This window comes from Labeo rohita, chromosome 22 (assembly GCF_022985175.1).
Source record: "Labeo rohita strain BAU-BD-2019 chromosome 22, IGBB_LRoh.1.0, whole genome shotgun sequence".
Lineage (NCBI taxonomy): Eukaryota > Metazoa > Chordata > Actinopteri > Cypriniformes > Cyprinidae > Labeo > Labeo rohita.
Window position 1 is genome coordinate 31,069,430 of NC_066890.1, and position 18,572 is coordinate 31,088,001.

The following is an 18,572-nucleotide window of genomic DNA, read 5'->3' on the forward strand; positions in this document are numbered from 1 at the left end:
TTCTTCAGTGCCTTTAATTAAAACAACCACTGAATTTAAGTTAAACTTGAATCATGCATATGGTAATTAATCATGGCCTCAAATTTTCAACACCGGCGATACAAAAGCACCACTACAGCGAGTTCAGGCTCTTCTCCTTTGCATCTACTTGATACCTTGTTGACTTTGCATTCAGCAGATGCTTTATATTCAGAGCTACTAGCATAAAGTCTCAGCGGAGCAGCGTGAGGTTAAGTGCCCGCAACACAAACATAAAAGCAAACCGGCAATACCAAGATTACGCTAATTCTCCAGTTCACAGGTCACTACTATCAAAGAGCAACAACTGCATTTCATTTAAAATGAGGCTTGGGAATAAAAATCATTAACAGACATCTTGCAGACATACATGTTCTATCTGGGACGTTTCCTATCAGATGTCAAATAGACGTCTATTAGATGTCTTTAAGATGTTTATGATTTAGAATGTATGTAAAACTGACATCTTACAGACGTCTGTCAGAAGTCTGTACGCAAAAGATGCTTTCCAGATCAAGTGATCTTTAACAGACATCTTGCAGACATACACGTGCTATCTGGGACGATTCCCTTCACATGTCAAATAGACGTCTATTAGATGTCTTTAAGATGTTTATGATTTAGAATGTATGTAAAACTGACATCTTACAGACGTCTGTCAGATGTTTGTACACAGCAGAAGCTTTCCAGATCAAGTGATCTTTAACAGACATCTTGCAGACGTACACGTTATATCTGATAGGAAACGTCCCAGATGTCACATAGACGTCTATTAGATGTCTTTAAAATGTTTATGATTTAGAATGTATGTAAAACTGACATCTTACAGACGTCTGTCAGATGTTTGTACACAGCAGATGCTTTCCAGATCAAGTGATCTTTAACAGACATCTTGCAGACGTACAAGAGCTATTTGGGAAGTAGGTGTTCATGTTCGGCCTGTGACCTACCTCTTAGATGTGCTCATGTCCACGGGCTCATCGCTGGTCTGCACTTCCACCTTGATGGTGGCCTTCACCTCCCCCGACCGCAAGATGTTAGCCACCTTGTTGGCCTGTTCGCTTTTGGTTTTCAGTCCATCTACAGCTCCCAGCTCTCCTTTCTCCAACTTGACTCTCTTTAAGTCGGCCTCCGAAGAAGGGGCATCTCGCTCCAGCGCCCTTTTTTGACTGCGCGTCTGACGCACTGCGTCTTCCGACATCTTCTCACCTGTAAAACAACATCACTGAGTCAGGCATATTCATATATACACATGTAAAAGTTGTTAGGCAATTCAGTCAAAGTACAAAGGCAGCGCTCTGATATACAACATTAAATGTTATATAAATTTTGCCTTCAGCCAAAAATATTTGCTCTGGAACAAGTAATAGATGAATAAGACCAAAGGCAGCCTGTTAGATTTACCCAAAATGACTTGTATCTTATGTTTAACCACTATAGAGACATCAGAGCCAGCACCAAATTCCAGAAGATCTGGCCAAGGTGAAACTGCTTTTGGCGGCTTCCTGAGCGCTGAACAGACGCTGACACCCTGGAGCTCACATCTCCAAAAACGCCGAAGTAAATTTTCAAAAAGACATTATCTGTGTTAACAAACTGCATATCTGATGTCTAAACAAGTACATTCTCGCCTAAAAGCTCTTAAAACTACATTCTGTGACACTAAAACAGTTTTAACTACTGATAAAAATGGTGAAACGGTTGGACTGCTGTTATCCATATATATATATATAAAAATTAATAAATAAATAAAAATATATAAAAATTCAAAAATGCTTTGAAGTGAAAATTTGTTTTAAATAAATAAATAAATATGAAATAAGTTAAATAAGTAATAAAAAGTAAAATTATTATTTAAAAAAAAGATTATTTAAAAATTGTTAAATCATTAATTCAATGTATGTATTTTTTTTATGTATAAAAAAATTAAATTAAAAATATATAAATGCAAATAAATTTAAATATAAATAAGATTTTTTTTAAAAAAAAGGTTTTAAAATGTTTATTGTACCAAAGGACAAATCTGTAAAAATAAATAAATAAATAAATAAATAAATAAATACATAAATAAATAAATAAATACACAAATACATAAGTGAAACAAGTGAATGTTGAATAAATAATAAAAAGTAAAATATTTTTTTAAAAAACACATTATTTAAAAATAGTAAAATAATTAAATAAAAAGGTGAAGTTGAATAAATAATAAAAAGTAAAGAATATATTAAAAAACATACATTGTACAAAAATATTTAAATAACTAATATTACTAAAATACAAAAAAAGTGAAATAAGTCGATTAAATAAGTAAAATAATTTTTAACAATAATGTAATTTAAAAATACAATAATGCTACTAGAATACAAAAAGTGAAACAGGTTTAATATACAATAAAAATTCAAATAATTGTTAAAAAAACATACAAAAATAATAAAATACTACTACTAAATTGCAAAAAAGTTGAATAAATAAAAAGTAAAATATTTTAGAAAAACTAAATAAAAATAATATTACTAAAATACATAGAATAAGTAAAATTATTATTTAAAAAAACATTTAAAAAAATATTAAAATAATTCTAAAAGACAAAAAAGTGAAATAAGTTGGATAAATAAAAAGTAAAATAATTATTTTATAAAAACTCATTTAAAAATAAAAAATAATTAATATTACTAAAATACAAAAAATAATAAGTAAAACAATTATTTAAAAAAATATTACTACTAAAATACAAAAAAGGGAAACAAGTTGAGTAAATAAAAAACAAAATAATTATTTAAAAAACACATTATTTAAAAATAATAAAATTAATACTACTAATACACATGCATATATAATATGCACACGCGCACACGCACAAATACATATTAATGTGTGTGAACAAAATAACTCTTTTGTTTTGAGGTGCTCCCATTTCCTCTTTTGAACAACTCAAGACTTCGGAATAGTTTGAGCATTTAGTTTCTAAATGTCTAAACACTACAGATGCCACAATCCCTGTTTATCTCATTGAGCCCCTATTTAAACTAGCCTCCTGGTTTATACTTTCTTTCCTGTTGTGTAGTTCTCTTTATAGTTTTTGAGGATGAGGGCACTCCATGCAACCGGTTCAAAGATGAATTTGCACCAATATCCACATACGAGTTTGTTCGAAAGCACGGCCTTCACATCAACGAGACCACAAAAGATCCTCCTCTAAACGATTAGTTGCATTTGACACGATTTTTCCCGTTAATCCCTTCAGAACAGTTCTGTGCCTCTTTTTTGGGTCACGACCCACTGGTTGAAAACTACAGGTATGGGATGACTGCACCTGTACAAGACAGAGAGGTCTGTAAAGCAACGGATTGACATTTCTTAAAAAAAAAACCACAAACAGGAAAGACAAATGCACCAAGCAAGAAGCCTGAACTGTGCCAGACTTTGAGCTTTAAACATGCATGCAAACCCCAACAGCCACTTACAGGAAGCAAATCCATCATCTGGCTACATGAAGGCACACACGAGACGTGCCGACCTACCTGTCTTACATATGATATCAGCCATCTGATAGCAAGACAGCTGACTCAACACCGAGGCCTGCTCTCATCTGCCATGACATCACTGGGGCTCCACATGACCCTTCCCAAGATTCCATGGGACACATAAAGCATTTCCCCTGAAAACCAGTTTGAACCGGTCGGTGGACGCAGCCGAGAGACTGAAGCAGGTTTTTAACCCCTTGAGAGACTGACTGGCAGCGAACGCGGCCACACAGACGCAGGAGTTTTGCCAGTGGGGGGAAGGGCCGCACGCATTCCAAAACACAAGTCTTTCAGAGATGAGGAGGAAGTGTCCGCCCCTTTGTTGCTCGCTAAATAACAACCGCCACAGTGGTCTCCACAATAAAAGGTAGTCAATAAACCAAATGACTAGACAATAGAAGCGCGCATGATCACGCTGATCCAAACAAGCTTATGTAAATTGCTGGATTTAAGAACCTCGATTCTGAAAAGAAAGTTTTAGTGTCTTTTGATCCATGTGACTCACTGTTTGACTTTCAGATAAGGATTTTTAGAGACTCACAACTCAGGTAATAAAACATTCTGGAGTAGAAACGTATATATTCATCATTTAAAAAAAACCAAAAGCGTGGAAATTATGAATTTCCAAAGCTTCTCCAAACCACAATTTCTATTATTCCCAGGATTCTGAAGTTTGAAGAAATAAAAAAAAAAAAGATTACTGCAGTACTTTTTAAAGAAAATACTATTTTAGTCTTTCAAAATTTCCTTATTTTTTGTAACTATTTGTACAATTTACAAGCAATTTCTGAGGGAAAATGGTTTCAAAGTATTAATTATTTTTCAGCGTATGTAACAAAACACTCCTTTTTCTTGGTGTATTAATTTTTATGACTGTTTCATTATCAGTTGTTTGCATTGGCCATTAAATCAAATTAGTTATTAAATAATCTGATAATTAAATGGTAATAAACCTGTAGTAAAATGACTATCATACAATTAATGATATTTACTCCAAACTGCTGAAATAGCTTATCACATGACCACAACTGAACTTAGTCCTGGGTGATAAAATGATAACTATAGTTATCACTAGGGGTCAACTTATATTAAGCTTACATTAAGCTTTTTTTATGGTTATCGGTATCGTTCATTTTCAAAACCGATTTGCCAATAAAATAATTTGAAAGTATTTCAAGTTTTTGTTAGAGCCCTTTTCATTAATTTTGACATTAACTTTCATTGCAAGCAATTTCGACCGATTATCGGGGCTGATATTAAGTATTTTTATGGTTATCGGTATCGTTCATTTTCGAAACCGATTTGCTGATAAAATAATTTGAACGTATTTGAAGAAAGCTTTTGTCAAAACCTTTAATATTCTTAATTTTGACAATTTTTTATTATAAACCATTTCAACCAATTATCGGCACAGATATTAAGCTTTTTTATGGTTATCGGTCTCATTCATTTTCAAAACCGATTTGCCGCTAAAATAATTTGAAAGTATTTAAAGAAAGTTTTTGTCAGAGCCCATCTTATTAATTTTGACATTAATTTTCATTACAAACAATTTCAACCGATTATTGGCATTGATATTAGCCATTTTATAGTTATTGGGATCATTAATTTTCAAAAACGATTTGCTGATAAACTAATCTGAAAGTATTTAAAGAAAGTTTTTAAAGTTGTTATTTCTTAATTTTGACATTAATTTTCATTACAAGCAATTTTGACCGATTATCAGCACTGATTTTAAGCTTTTTATCGTTATCGTATTAGTCATTTTCGAAACCGATTTTCTGATAAAATAATTTAAAGTGCTTAAAGAAAGTTTTTGTCAGAGCCCTTGTTACTCTTAATTTTTACATTAATTTTCATTTTTACACCAGACGAATATATCAGTTCAAAATATCGGTTATCGATCTACTTGATCTGTAATAATCGGTCGACCCCTAATTATCGCAATATAATTTCTCTCGATAAACAATAACGAGTCTGATAAATGTTCAATATAATATTTATACGCCAAAAGCATAACAAAACAGCACTACTCATTTGAAGTGCGAAAATGACCACACGGACCGTTTATCCGCTCAGCTTAAAGTTCAAATGGAAACGCAGTGCCAATGAGTTTCGGCCACGTGACCACAAAACGGTGCTGTGAGATCCAGGGTGAAGCGCTTGTACATTTATACTACTGTTAGAAACCACAGTTACATTTTTACCAAAGTATCGGGGTGCTATATGTGTAGTTTTAACTGTGGTTATCATGATCTAAACGTATGCTACTATGGAAGACCAACAGTTATTTTAATAAAACTAGGATTTCCATAAAAATATTAAGCAGAACAACTGTTTTCAACACTGATAATAAGAAAAAGAAATGTTTCTCGAGCATCAAATCATCATATTAGAATGATTTCTAAAGGATCATGTCACACGGAAGACTTCTGGTGAAATAAACAGTCAGAAAGTAGTTTGTCTTGGCAGTCAATGGCTACAAGTTTGGTTGCCAACATTCTTCAAAATATCATCTTTTGTGTTCAACAGAAGAAACTCATACAGATTTGAAACAACTTGAGAGTGACTAAACTATGATAGATTTTTTTTTTAATTTTAGATGAGTTAAATCAAACTGAATTAGCTTTTGAACCAAATCCCTGTCATCTGAACGATTCACACCCCTCTGAATCACATCTGTTATCTACAATTATGTTATCTAAAAAGTTGCCTTAACCTTTCTAACATTTACATCAGCTTTTTTTTGGTGGGGTCACAGATATAATTGTTAATGTAAATGCACACTGACTGGACAGGGCCTTCAAAAGTAGGTCACCAAACCTGTCAATGTTAGAAATGCAGTCAGCCGAGTCCATTGCACAATCACATGTCCATCGGCCAGAAAATCATTAGCTTAAAGAAGTCTTTGCTGTACTAAAATGAAACACCACAACATTAAACATATGTCAGTTTCACAAATCATCTTCGACTAAGAAACACTGCATCTCCACTTTAAGAACAGAACTTCCATGTTTTCACACAGAGTGACCAGTTTAGTCATACACAAGCCACTTGTTGTGGTTAGGAAATGGATGCTTGTCGCCAAAACTGCAGACACGTGGCTTGCAAAGCCTCATGGGAAAAGGATGGCATCAGATCTGTGCAGCACTCATGCCTCAACAACAAGGTTTGAGATGATAAATCCATTAAAAAAATAAATAAATAAAAATAATCAAACTCATTTGCGCACATCAATTTAGAAGCTTCTAATGGATCACAGTGTGACGCAAAACAGGGAGATTAATATTTTAATAACAAAAAACATATTGCAGAGGATTATTTACATCAGTGTTTGGGTTTTGCTAATCAGATTGAGACTGTGATGTCATTTAAACCACACGATACATAAAGGTCGTGCATTTGTTTGTTTACTAACAAATCAAATGCTGAAATGTCGGTGACGTCTGCATGCGATAAAACGCTAACAGCACGATGGTGGTGTATTGGATTGTCGCAGCTGTGTGAAAAACATGTCTGTTCATGCCACGCCGCAGCGAGCTGGGAGTGCAGTGACTATCCTCACAGGGCCTGCTGAAGAAGAGTCGTCTGATGTAATGACCGCCCTTAGGGCGCAGACCGAGCAAGACAATAGGAGGCATCGCTGGCACTATACAACAACACAGCATGGTGGCAATACAACCCAAACTGGATCGGTACGTTCAGCTGCTCAACAATAAGGACGACCCGCTGGCCCGGGGACAGACGGGATGGTCACTTGACTGATTGCAAACTTGAACATTTGATTTTCAATTTCTGCTTGTGGACTTTTTAGACTTGTCTGCTAGGGAAATTATGTAGGACATTGACAAATGAGCTTTGAGATTGAGTTGACATGAAAAGGATGAATTGTAACAGCAGCAATAAGAATAGGTTGAAAATTAGGTTGAAAGTTTTGCCAAAGTACGCTATTAATTTCCAGAAGAACTGTTTACATTGAACCACACAATTTTTTATGTATTAATAGAAATTTTCTTGTAAGATAAAGATAAAAATTATAATTGCAAAAACGGATTGTTTTTGTTTTTACAAAAATAAATAAATAAATAAATAATAATAATAATAATAATATAAATAATACAATAAATATTGAATATATAATATTAAAAAAATTATACATTTAAGATGAAAATTTTCTTTGTAATAATGTAAAAACTTCACATTTAAAATGGGATTTTCTTCTAAATATAAAACTACACATTTAAGATATATTTTTTTAAAAAGAAAAAAAATTCATTAACAGGTAAGTGCATCTGTGAGAAAGATTCAAATACTTATATAAAATATAATTAAATATAAAAAAATAGTAAATATAAAAATTAATGTTAAAAAAATGTTTAAAAAGTACATTTATATTTTCTTTGTAAAGACAAATTAAAAATGTATATGAAAATGTGTGATTTAATCAATTTTTTTCTTTAAAAATAAAAACTAATTTTCATTAACAACAAGTGTATAAAAAGATATAAAAAGTAAAGATAAGTAAAAAAAAAAAAAAAAAAAAAAAAAAAGATAAGGTAATGTTAAATTAACATGTAAAAAAAGTACATTTAAAATGAACAAAAGTTTAAATAAAAATATATTTTCTTTGTAAAAAAAAAAAATTAAAATTATACATGAAAATGTGTATATACATAATTAAATTAAAATTATATTAAAATAAATTTTATTTATATTTTAAACAGTGTGTATAAACTTAAAATGGCAATTTTTTTAAATATAAAATTATATATTTATTTATTTATTTTTATTTATTTACTTATTTATTTATTATGGTGCATATGTTTGTTGAGGGCCCAGTGAAAATATTGGCAAAACAAGTTGCTGAGCAACTGAGCTAGGAAAAAACCTTATTGAAGCATTATTGAATCCTTATCAAATTACTTTTAATTAAACATCAAATTGAACTGAATAAATTGAATGTATGTGTTTATGGCTTAGCAAATAAAAAAAAATAATAATAATAATAATAAAATCATTTGCTGACAACCCTTAACAATGTTACTGGTCCTTGTCTGTGTCAAAATCACTGCCATGATGCTGGAGTGGTTACAAACCAAAGGACCCAAAAGTATCTATGACTTTTTGCTGGATGAGTTGTAATTCAAAGTTTAACACTTTGTGGTAACGCGTTTGAAAAAGTGAGAGTAATATCAAAAGCTCAAGTTATCAAAAAAAAACAGCTGAGAACCAAGACACTGATCAAACTGCACTGGACTATTGTGTCCAAGCCTAAGTGTTTCCTGAGGAGGACAGTAGAGCTGCTTTAACCAAGCTTGTCCAGTTCACAAGGACTTCCTGATTGCGTCACCAACACATTTCTGAAACCAATCAGACAACAAGCACTGAAAAACAAACTTCCAGGTAAGTTCGCAGAGCCTAACGTGCTACAGATGTTCCTCTGGATCTCTCACAACCAGTGAGTCTTGTCATCCAACAATGACGAAGTGGCTGCCAAGAGGGTTGAGTCAAAGGTGCCCCTGCCGGCTCCAGTCCTGCATATCAAGGGTTAAGCCCTGCCATTTTAACACCACAGACAGATCAGGCCACGAGGGTGTTACCTAACAAAATGGACGTCGTTAACCCTGTATCTGCCGGAAGATCCACCTGGTGTGCCCCCTAGCAACAGGACGACACAGAAAGAAAGTACAGCCGATTGCTTTTCACGTGGGCACAAAGAATAACTTGTGCTGTAAGAACAGTCGCGAGTAGCCACCCCCTCTCCACACACACACACACACACAAACACACGCATGCACGCGCATCTGCCCATCCCCCACTGTGATCTCAAACAGACTAGAGTGCAAATGTACACTGACGCACACACTTATACTACACTGGCCTTCAGATCAGTTATAGTCAAATTGGTAGATAAGAATAAGCAGAACTGGGGCAGCACCAAAGTGCGTTTCATTTACAGTAATTACTAGCGAAGGTCACCACATATGACTTGTTGATTAGTGAGGTCAACTTGTCTTTTTTTCCCTTTGATATTTATAGCGCCATGCATCAATTAGCATGCCAAAGCCATTTCAGAAATAACGTTTGAGGCAACATCTCTTTTGAAGCAAGACCTCTATATCCATGCAAACTGAATTTTTGAACATGCTGGCACAAGACGGTCCGTCATGTTAAAAAAAAAAGAAAAAAAAAAAGTGAAATGTGGATTTTTTCAAATGCCCCCCAAGTAAAACATCTGATTGCAATCACAAACGACAAACAAAAATGTAATTAAAAGCTTAGAAGCAGAAGTAGTGGACGGTGATATACCGGTAGAAATTTATCAACCGGTACAGATTTTGGACTATGGACTAAGTCGATGTGCTGAGTGGTCATGAAAACTTATGGTCTGTATGTAAGTGTTTCGGTTTAAAAACAAGTGAATTTAGGTCTTTGAAGACTGTCTGAGACTGAACGGTGTCAGAGAGATTTTTGCCGTTTTATTGGCTTTGAACAGTTAAATACATACACTTGTATTTGTCAACATGTGCCCGTCTTCGCAAGTATTCTGGTAAACACAGTCATTTAGGTCTTACGTGAAAGCAAACAGCTAAGAAAGAAAACACGTGCGTAATAGTTTTTTTTACCCTGGTAGCTCTTAGAGTGATAGCAGTCTAATATTCCTGCAGTCTGTCATTTATGGTAATCAAATAACAAAAGAGAGAAAATCTGTCACTGCTCTTGACTAAATCACTTTTGTAACTTTAATAAGAAGAAATATAGATTTAATTTATACAGTGAAGAATATGCAGTGTTTTATACATTTGCTTACTGTATACAATGTATGCATAATTTCTTATTTATTTGTTCTACTGTAGTTTTTTTATTTATTTACTTGTGATTTCAAAAACTTGCACTTTGAAAGTGTTTTCAGGTGCCCAAAACCCCATTGTTGTATAGAGTCAGACAAACGGCCAAACGCATAAAATTCCATCTTAGGGCACGTTTACATGACAACTATGCATTAAAAATAGAAGCCTTTCATTTGCGTTTTTGCATACAGACCACAACATTGTCAGAATGATCCAGTTTACACAGATTCACGAAAACAGCTAAAAACGCTGTATTATGTACACAAAACCAGTTATTTAGCGACGTCACTTTGTAAAGAAACACTACGCATTCCTATAGACTGAACACGTAATACGCATGCGCGTAACACCACCATTTTTAAAAATGTGCAGGTTACACGAAGACAATAACAATACCGTTAGTTCTAAAAATAGAAGCTTTTCATTTGCGTTTTGAAAAATTTGGCATGCAGACAACAACATTGTCAGAATGATCCCGTTTCACATGAATTCACGAAAATCACAAAAAATGCTGCATTATGTATGCGAAGCCAGTTATTTAGCAACATCACTTTGTAAACAAACACTACACATTCCTACACTAAACACGTTATACGCATGCGCATGACATCACCCTTTTTTAAAAATTTGCGTTTTGCAGTTTACACAAACAATAATGATACCGTTTTCAAAAATGTGTATTTTTAGGCACTCAAAGTGCATACATTGAAAAGTTTGCATACAGACGACAACACTGTCAGAACGATCCCATTCTCACGGATTCACAAAAACTTTGAATTTTGTAATTTTCTCGAAGATTATAATGATACAGTTTTCAAAAAACTGCACTTTGAAATGCTAATTCAAAAGTTTTCATTTTCAGGCACCCAAAACACCACTTTCGTGTAAACGAACGGCCAAAACAAACGCATAAAATCTTTTTCATCTTGGGGTACGTTTACACGACAAAGACGTGCTAAAAACGGAAGTTATTCCTTTGCGTTTTGAAAAGTTTTGCTTACAGACGACAACATTGTAAAAACAATCCCCGTTCACGCGGATTCACAAAAATTTTGCGTTTTGTAGTTTACACAGACACGATAACTGTACTGTTTTCAAAAACGTTTTCCAAATTCACATTTTCAGGCACATCCAAAATGCTGTTGTCGAGTAAATAAATAGCCAAAATGTTTAAAATGTTTTCCGTCTTAGGGTTTATTTACATGACAACTATGTTCTAAAAATAGAAGCTTTTCATTTCCGTTTTGCATACAGACGACAACAGAGGCAGAACGATCACATTTCACACGGATTGACGAAAATGACTAAAAATGCTGTATTATGCACATGAAGATAGTTATTTGACGATGTCACTTTTAAAAAAAAACACTCCACGTTCCTAGACTGAACACTAACTACACGTGACGCAAGACGTCATCATTTTTAAAATTTGCGTTTTGTAGTTTACACAGAGGATTGCACTTTAATACTCATTTTCAAAAGTTTGCATTTTCAGATGCCCAAAATGCCATTGTCATGTAAACGAACGACCAAAACGAATAAAATGTTTTCTGTCTTAGGGTACATTTACATGATAACGATTCGCTATTCACTTTTCATTTGCGTTTTGAAAAGTTCTGTATATAGACGACAATATTGTCAAAACGATCCCGTTTCACACGGATTCACAAAAACGCTGTAAAGAAACACTACACGTTCCTATAGACTTAAAATGCATTTTGCATTTTGTAGTTTACACAGAGATGACAACTATACTGTTTTCATAAACTTGCACTTTGAAACACATTTTCAAAAGTTTGCGCTTTCAGGTGCTCAAAACACCACTGTCATGTAAACAAGCGGCCAAAATGCATCAAATCTTTTTCATCTTGGGGTACGTTTACATGACAAAGATGTGCCAAAAATGGAAGTTATTCCTTTGCTTTCTGAAAAGTTTTGCATAGAGACGACAACATTATTAAAACAATCCCCATTCACACATATTCACCAAAATGTAGCATTTTGTAGTTTACACCGAGAAGTTAACTGTACTGTTTTCAAAAACTTGCACTTTGAAAACATTTTTCAAATTTGCAAATTTCATGTAAATGAACAGCCAAAATGCATAAAATGCTACCTTCTTAGGGTATGCTTACATGACAGCTACATTGTCAAAACAATTCCATTTAAACAGATTCACAAAAATTTTATAATGTTCATGTCGACTATAACGGTACTGTTTTCAAAAACTTGCACTTTGAAAACGTTTTCCAAATTTGCATTTTCAGCCACCCAAAATGCTGTTGTGATGTAAATGAATGGCCAAAACGTATAAAAGGTTTTGTTTTTAATTAAAAACGGTGTTGTGTAAACACCCCCTTACTTACCATGCTAAAAGACAGTAAATCCCTCTTTAAAAAGTTGCATATTTCAAGTCTGCGTGAACCGGAAGTTGCTACCCAATTTACTTCAGTACAGTGACGCATTTCCAAATGGAACATTAAATAAAGGACAGGGTTTTATTTTCACACAACTCCTCTCTCTTTTGCTCGCAGTAAACTAACATTTGAAGAGGAGTGGGCAAGGATATTAAAACTGTTGTCAAACTGAAGAAAAGGAATGCCAAATTTTCAGATTTTGATTAAAGATGACCAAGACAATTTTTTTTCCAGCGAATTAACTGACACGGATTAATTATTCACCACAAGACTAGCAATGTGTTTTAATTTTGATTTCAAAACATGTCCGGTTGGGATTGGATGAATGTAACCCGATCTAATTATATTACATGGTTTAATTAGCTTGATAAAACACAGTAAAACACACTTCTTGGAAAAGTTGTAAAAATCACATGCCTGACCACTTAACTACGCAACAAGATGCATTCAAGCAATCTTAGGTCTACAAGATTCATTCCAAATCCAGTATGTATGAACAAATCCATACGGACAGTTCACCTTCATAATCCCGTTGTCAAACTTAACTAATCGGCTGAGGACTTAATTTAGATTGAAGCACTTATTTTGAATGGCAGCCGGATTCTGCAGTTAATCTCTCTGGTCTGTCGGGCCGAGAGCCAGATCTGCAAGAACTGATGAGGGGAAACAAGTGGATCGGCCTGGTTCTGCATGGCATTTTAATCAAATACTGAAGCACATTCCCTTAGACATGACTCTGAACTTTGGATCTGCATATTAATTTACTAATTTGTGGCATTCAAGGTACCGTACCATAAATCATGCGGTTTGTTGAGGAGAGATGTGCTATTAGTTTTCCAAGTGATCAGATTTACGATCTGCAACATGGCGGAGAATAAGACCAAGACTTACGTTGAAGGACAAACCCAAGCCGTATCTAGGACCACAATATCATTAAAGACGATGTCTTCTATACTGGGCCAAAAGCACATATAGGAAAAACAAATAAGCCCCAGTGTGTCCGAGGTGTGCGAGGACCCATAAGTCTTCGCTCCTGGATGAATACCTTAACGGTGTATTCATGTCACTACGGCACACAGAGAGTTCCAGAGTTGCCGCGTCAGCAGAGTCAAGCTTTGACACACAGCGGAAAATACTGCTGGAGAAACTCTAGAAAAGCACAGAATTGGCTTCTTGGTTCATCACAAGCCCCCTTCCTACACAACTCACTGCACTGGTGAAAAAAACAACATGTTAAAAGTATAATTATGCAGATTATTACTCAAGATAGCTTCATTTTCCTCTTTCAATCATGATTACAATTTAAATGTCAAAAACTTAAACTGACCGGCCTTATATAGTGTTTTTAGTGTGTTTTACTAGTATCACAGGCACTACTACTTATCTTGCCTATAGTAAAACTAAATGAACAGAATGAGAAGCAAATCCTTCTTCATATTTAAAGTTCTTCATATTTATAGTTACACTCTTACATGTTGGGAATTTAAATTATAAATAAATAAATAAATAAAAAACCACACACAAATATTAACTCGTATGAAATATTTAAAAGATAGTTTACCCAAAAAACGAGATATTTTTAAGTATTTTTTCCATTTTTATGCAAGTCAATGGCTACCATCAACTATTTGGTTATCAGCATTCTTCAAAATATCTTCTTTTGTGTTCGTCAAAACAAACTCATACAGGTTTGGACCAACTTGAGGGTGAGTAAATGACAATTTTCAGTTTTTGGTGAAATTAAGTTTACTAAATTAAGGGTGCTGCAATTTTTTAGAAACTAATTTTTACAACAAATAATCTCATTTCCGCACGACCAAACCACTGTCATTAGTAAGTAAAACCCCTCAACTCTATACAGAAGAAAATATTAGGTTTTGGCATTGTTTGTTTGTTTGTTTTTGTGACTATTTTCATAGCGAAAAAATTATTTAACTATATCAGGTTTTTATGATTTATTTTCGCTAAAAACTGAAACTGCATCTGGCTTAACTTTAGGGCTGTCAAACGATTAATCGTGATTAATCGCAATTAATCGGATCCAAAACGACAATTTGTTTATATTTATTATGTATATATAAATACATACATATGTATGTATACATTTAAGAAAAAATTTATATTTAAATATAAAATATTTCTATTTATATATATAATATAAATTCTATATAAATATACATATTTTTTTTAATATATATATATGTGTATGTGTGTGTATTTTTTATATACGTAAGAAATATACACAGTACACACACCTACAGCATGTAAACAAACTTTTATCATGGACGCGATTAATTGCGATTAATCGTTTCACAGCTCTACTTAACTTTGTTAAAAACCTCTTCAAAAGAGTTAACTAAATTAAAAAAAAAAAGTTCTCTCACATGGTTACAATCAGCACAATTTAATAAAACATGCTTCAGGGATTCAGGTTTTGGCATTAAAAAAATGAAAATGCACTCTACAAATTAAATTGGGATACAAGAAATTACTTTAACATCAAAAAAAATTACACATCACCTTAAATTACACAACAGCATAAACTAGAGTTTAATATAATATACAAAGCACAATAATAGCGATTATTGTTCATTTCAAAGCTTTGATATTGAGCTTCAGTACATTATGATTATAAATTATTCCCAGTAAAAATAATTACACTATCCCAGTATCAAAATATGGACAAAAGATCATTTAAATATTACATATATGTGACTTTGGACCACAAAACCAGTCTTATATACCACAGGTATATTTGTAGTAATAGCCAAAAATACATTGCGTGGGTCAAAATGATCATTTTTTTCTTTTATGCCAAAAATCATTAGGATATTAAGTAAAGATCATGTTCCAAAAGGACATTTTGTAAACTTTCTACCGTAAATATATCCAAACTTAATTTTTAAGTAGTAATATGCATTGCTAAAAACTTAATTTGGACAACTTTAAAGATGATTTTCTTAATATTTAGATTTTTTTGCACCCTCAGATTACAGATTTTTCAAATCCGCTCAAATATTAACCATCAATGGAAAGCGTATTTATTCAGCTTTCAGGTGATTTATAAATCTCAATTTCATAAAATTGACCCTTATGAGTGGTTTTGTGGTCCAGGGTCACATATTTTATATATCCAAATGACTCCAATTCAAAACTTTAATTCCTACATAACCACAACAATCCATTCACCTCTGTTTACCGTTTCATAAGTTTTTATGAAACCCATAAAACCAATGACCAATAAGTGTTTTATTATCTGGCAGGATACCCCTACACAAACCACACCTTACTGATAATGACAGTCAGCTGAAAGTGAAACGCTCAAACTCTAATACAACGGCATGTACTTTTGGTCTACAGCCAAAACAGAAGCGTCTTTCAAAAACACACCACATCTATACGTCTCCAGCGTTCTTCCCGTCTTTCCTCATCTGACAGTATCAGGAAGTTGAGATCGAACAGTAAAAAGATCTCGCTAGATTGCAGTGGCCATGTGTCAGTCTCCAGCCCTTCCTGTTTACCACCAACCACCATCTCAGATACAGCAGCTCTGGTGTGTTTCTCAGGTGCAGATGATCTCCTATGTACAACATCCAGCCCTCATTTCTGCTAAATATACTTAGCTACAAAACTACTGTTCAACAAATCTCACAGCTGGTCTTCAGGCTTGTCCTTGGCGTGGCATGAGATTCAGAGACATGCCCGTTACGACTCACATGCGAGGTGCCAAGTGGCTTAGCTGGTTGCCTAACAGGCACTCAACGTGGTACGCCAGGATTCGACAACACCCGGCACATACAGACATGACACATTGGGATATTCTTGGCTGTAGGACCAAAATCCGAGCATTTCCAAGAGTTTTTGTTACATGCTATGATTATATTTGGTGGTTTCTTGTGACACCAAGTTGGTCCCACCCAATTTATTTACAAAAAGCCACCTCAAGTCATCCTTCAGACAAAACAACTTATGCCATCATCACCACACCCATGCAGACCAACCTTGAACTACACCTCAGCTCCACCATGAGAAACGGCTCAAGTATTTCAGCAGGATCGTGATATCATGCATCATCAAAGCTGACAAACAGTGGACGGTCAGTTACACTTTTACACCAAGTCCAAAGTCAACAACAACTTGAATTTCATAAGCAATACAGATGAGAAATTCACCTCAGGTCAGTTTGTGGACGTTCAATGGGTTCAAACATAAAAGCAGTATTATCCACAACAGAACGCAATTACAAAACAATTACGCACTTACTCAGGCAATCGACACAAAATACTCGTTACTCATGTAATTTGCCAATTACACACGACTGTTCAAAAAATTGGCGTTGGAAAAATGTAAGGTTTTTGTGAAAAATAATCTGTGCTCAGCAAGAATGCATTTACTTCAAAAATACTCTGCGTTTTCAAACGATTAATCGCATCCAAAATAAAAGTTTTTGTTTACATATACACACACAAATACAGTATATATTTTGAAAATATTAACATGCATTCACATGCATATTTTATTCATAATTAATATTATATATAAATATATAAGCACATGTTTCTTGAATATATCTATGCATCTGTGTGTATTTGCATAATAAATATACACAGTACACGTACATATATTATGTAAACAAAACTTTTTGGATGCGATTAATCGCCTGACAGCATTAGAAATATTACAATCTAAAAGAACTGTTTTCTGTTTCAATATATTTTAAAATGAAATTTATTCCTGTGATGCAAAACTGAATTTTCAGCATCATGTCTCACAGTCCTTCAGAAATCATTCTTACATGGTGATTTGCGGTTTAAGAAACATTTCTTTTTATAATTTTTTCAGTATTCTTTGATGGACAGCATTTATTTGACTGAATACTGTCATTTAGATCAACTGAATGCATCCTTGCTACAGATAAAGTATTTATTTATTTAACAAAAAAAGCTGTTGAATGTATACATACTGTAATTCATGCCACTTAGATTCAGATACTACATGGAATATCGACTATAGGACAACTAGCCTAAACTAGTGAAACTTTGAACCCTGCCCTTGGTCTCAACCTCTGAACTGACAACTTATGTTACTAGTCACAAATTTAACACCAAAAACCATGCATAAATTTTAACCGTTACTGAACCAATGACCACAATAAGCACGCTAACTTTATCGTTAACGCTTTTAGAAACGTCTACTACAAGGGGTCACTGTAAATGAAAGTCAAGACTGTCTTGGTTTCACATGAACACTTTTACATTGCTGGTGTAAATATCACATGACCAGTTTGTCCTCTCTGAAAAATGATGTCCGTGTCAAAGGTCCATAAAAGGAAGGAGGTAAAACGTGTCAATATAAAGATACCGCCACCATATTTGGTGCATGTAAAGTGCGTATTAATAAAATATTATTTGGACAGCTCTGTCAAACATAAAACATATGATGTAATCATACACAACTGAAACCAGAGGGAAACCCAGAGATTCAGTGATTGATTCACATTATGCTACTGCAGATTTTAGTGTACTGTTAAATCTGATTCAATAAAGTGAAAGTAAATATTACTTCATGTTGTCTTTTTGTTTTTGTTTTTTTAACTTTCTTGGGTCTTACTGACCAACTAAGCTAGTTTCCCACTAGTTATAATTGCAAGCATTAAACACATTTTCATAACTTATGATCTTAAAAAAATGAATTGCTGCACTGGACTGTTTTAAGATTAAAAAAAAAGTGCCAAAAAAGTGGGTTAATTTAACTACCCACAA

At 33.7% G+C, this 18,572-nt stretch overlaps 1 protein-coding gene across 2 annotated transcripts in view; it reads right to left on the reverse strand.

The window, feature by feature from the left end:
- gatad2ab (GATA zinc finger domain containing 2Ab) overlaps positions 1-18,572 on the reverse strand; it is a 40,479-nt gene that overhangs the window by 17,829 nt on the left and 4,078 nt on the right. For both annotated transcript variants that reach the window (XM_051095281.1, XM_051095282.1), the window contains exon 2: positions 969-1,227. In XM_051095281.1, the coding sequence (XP_050951238.1) occupies positions 969-1,227 (259 nt within the window). The remainder of the gene's footprint in view (positions 1-968; positions 1,228-18,572) is intronic.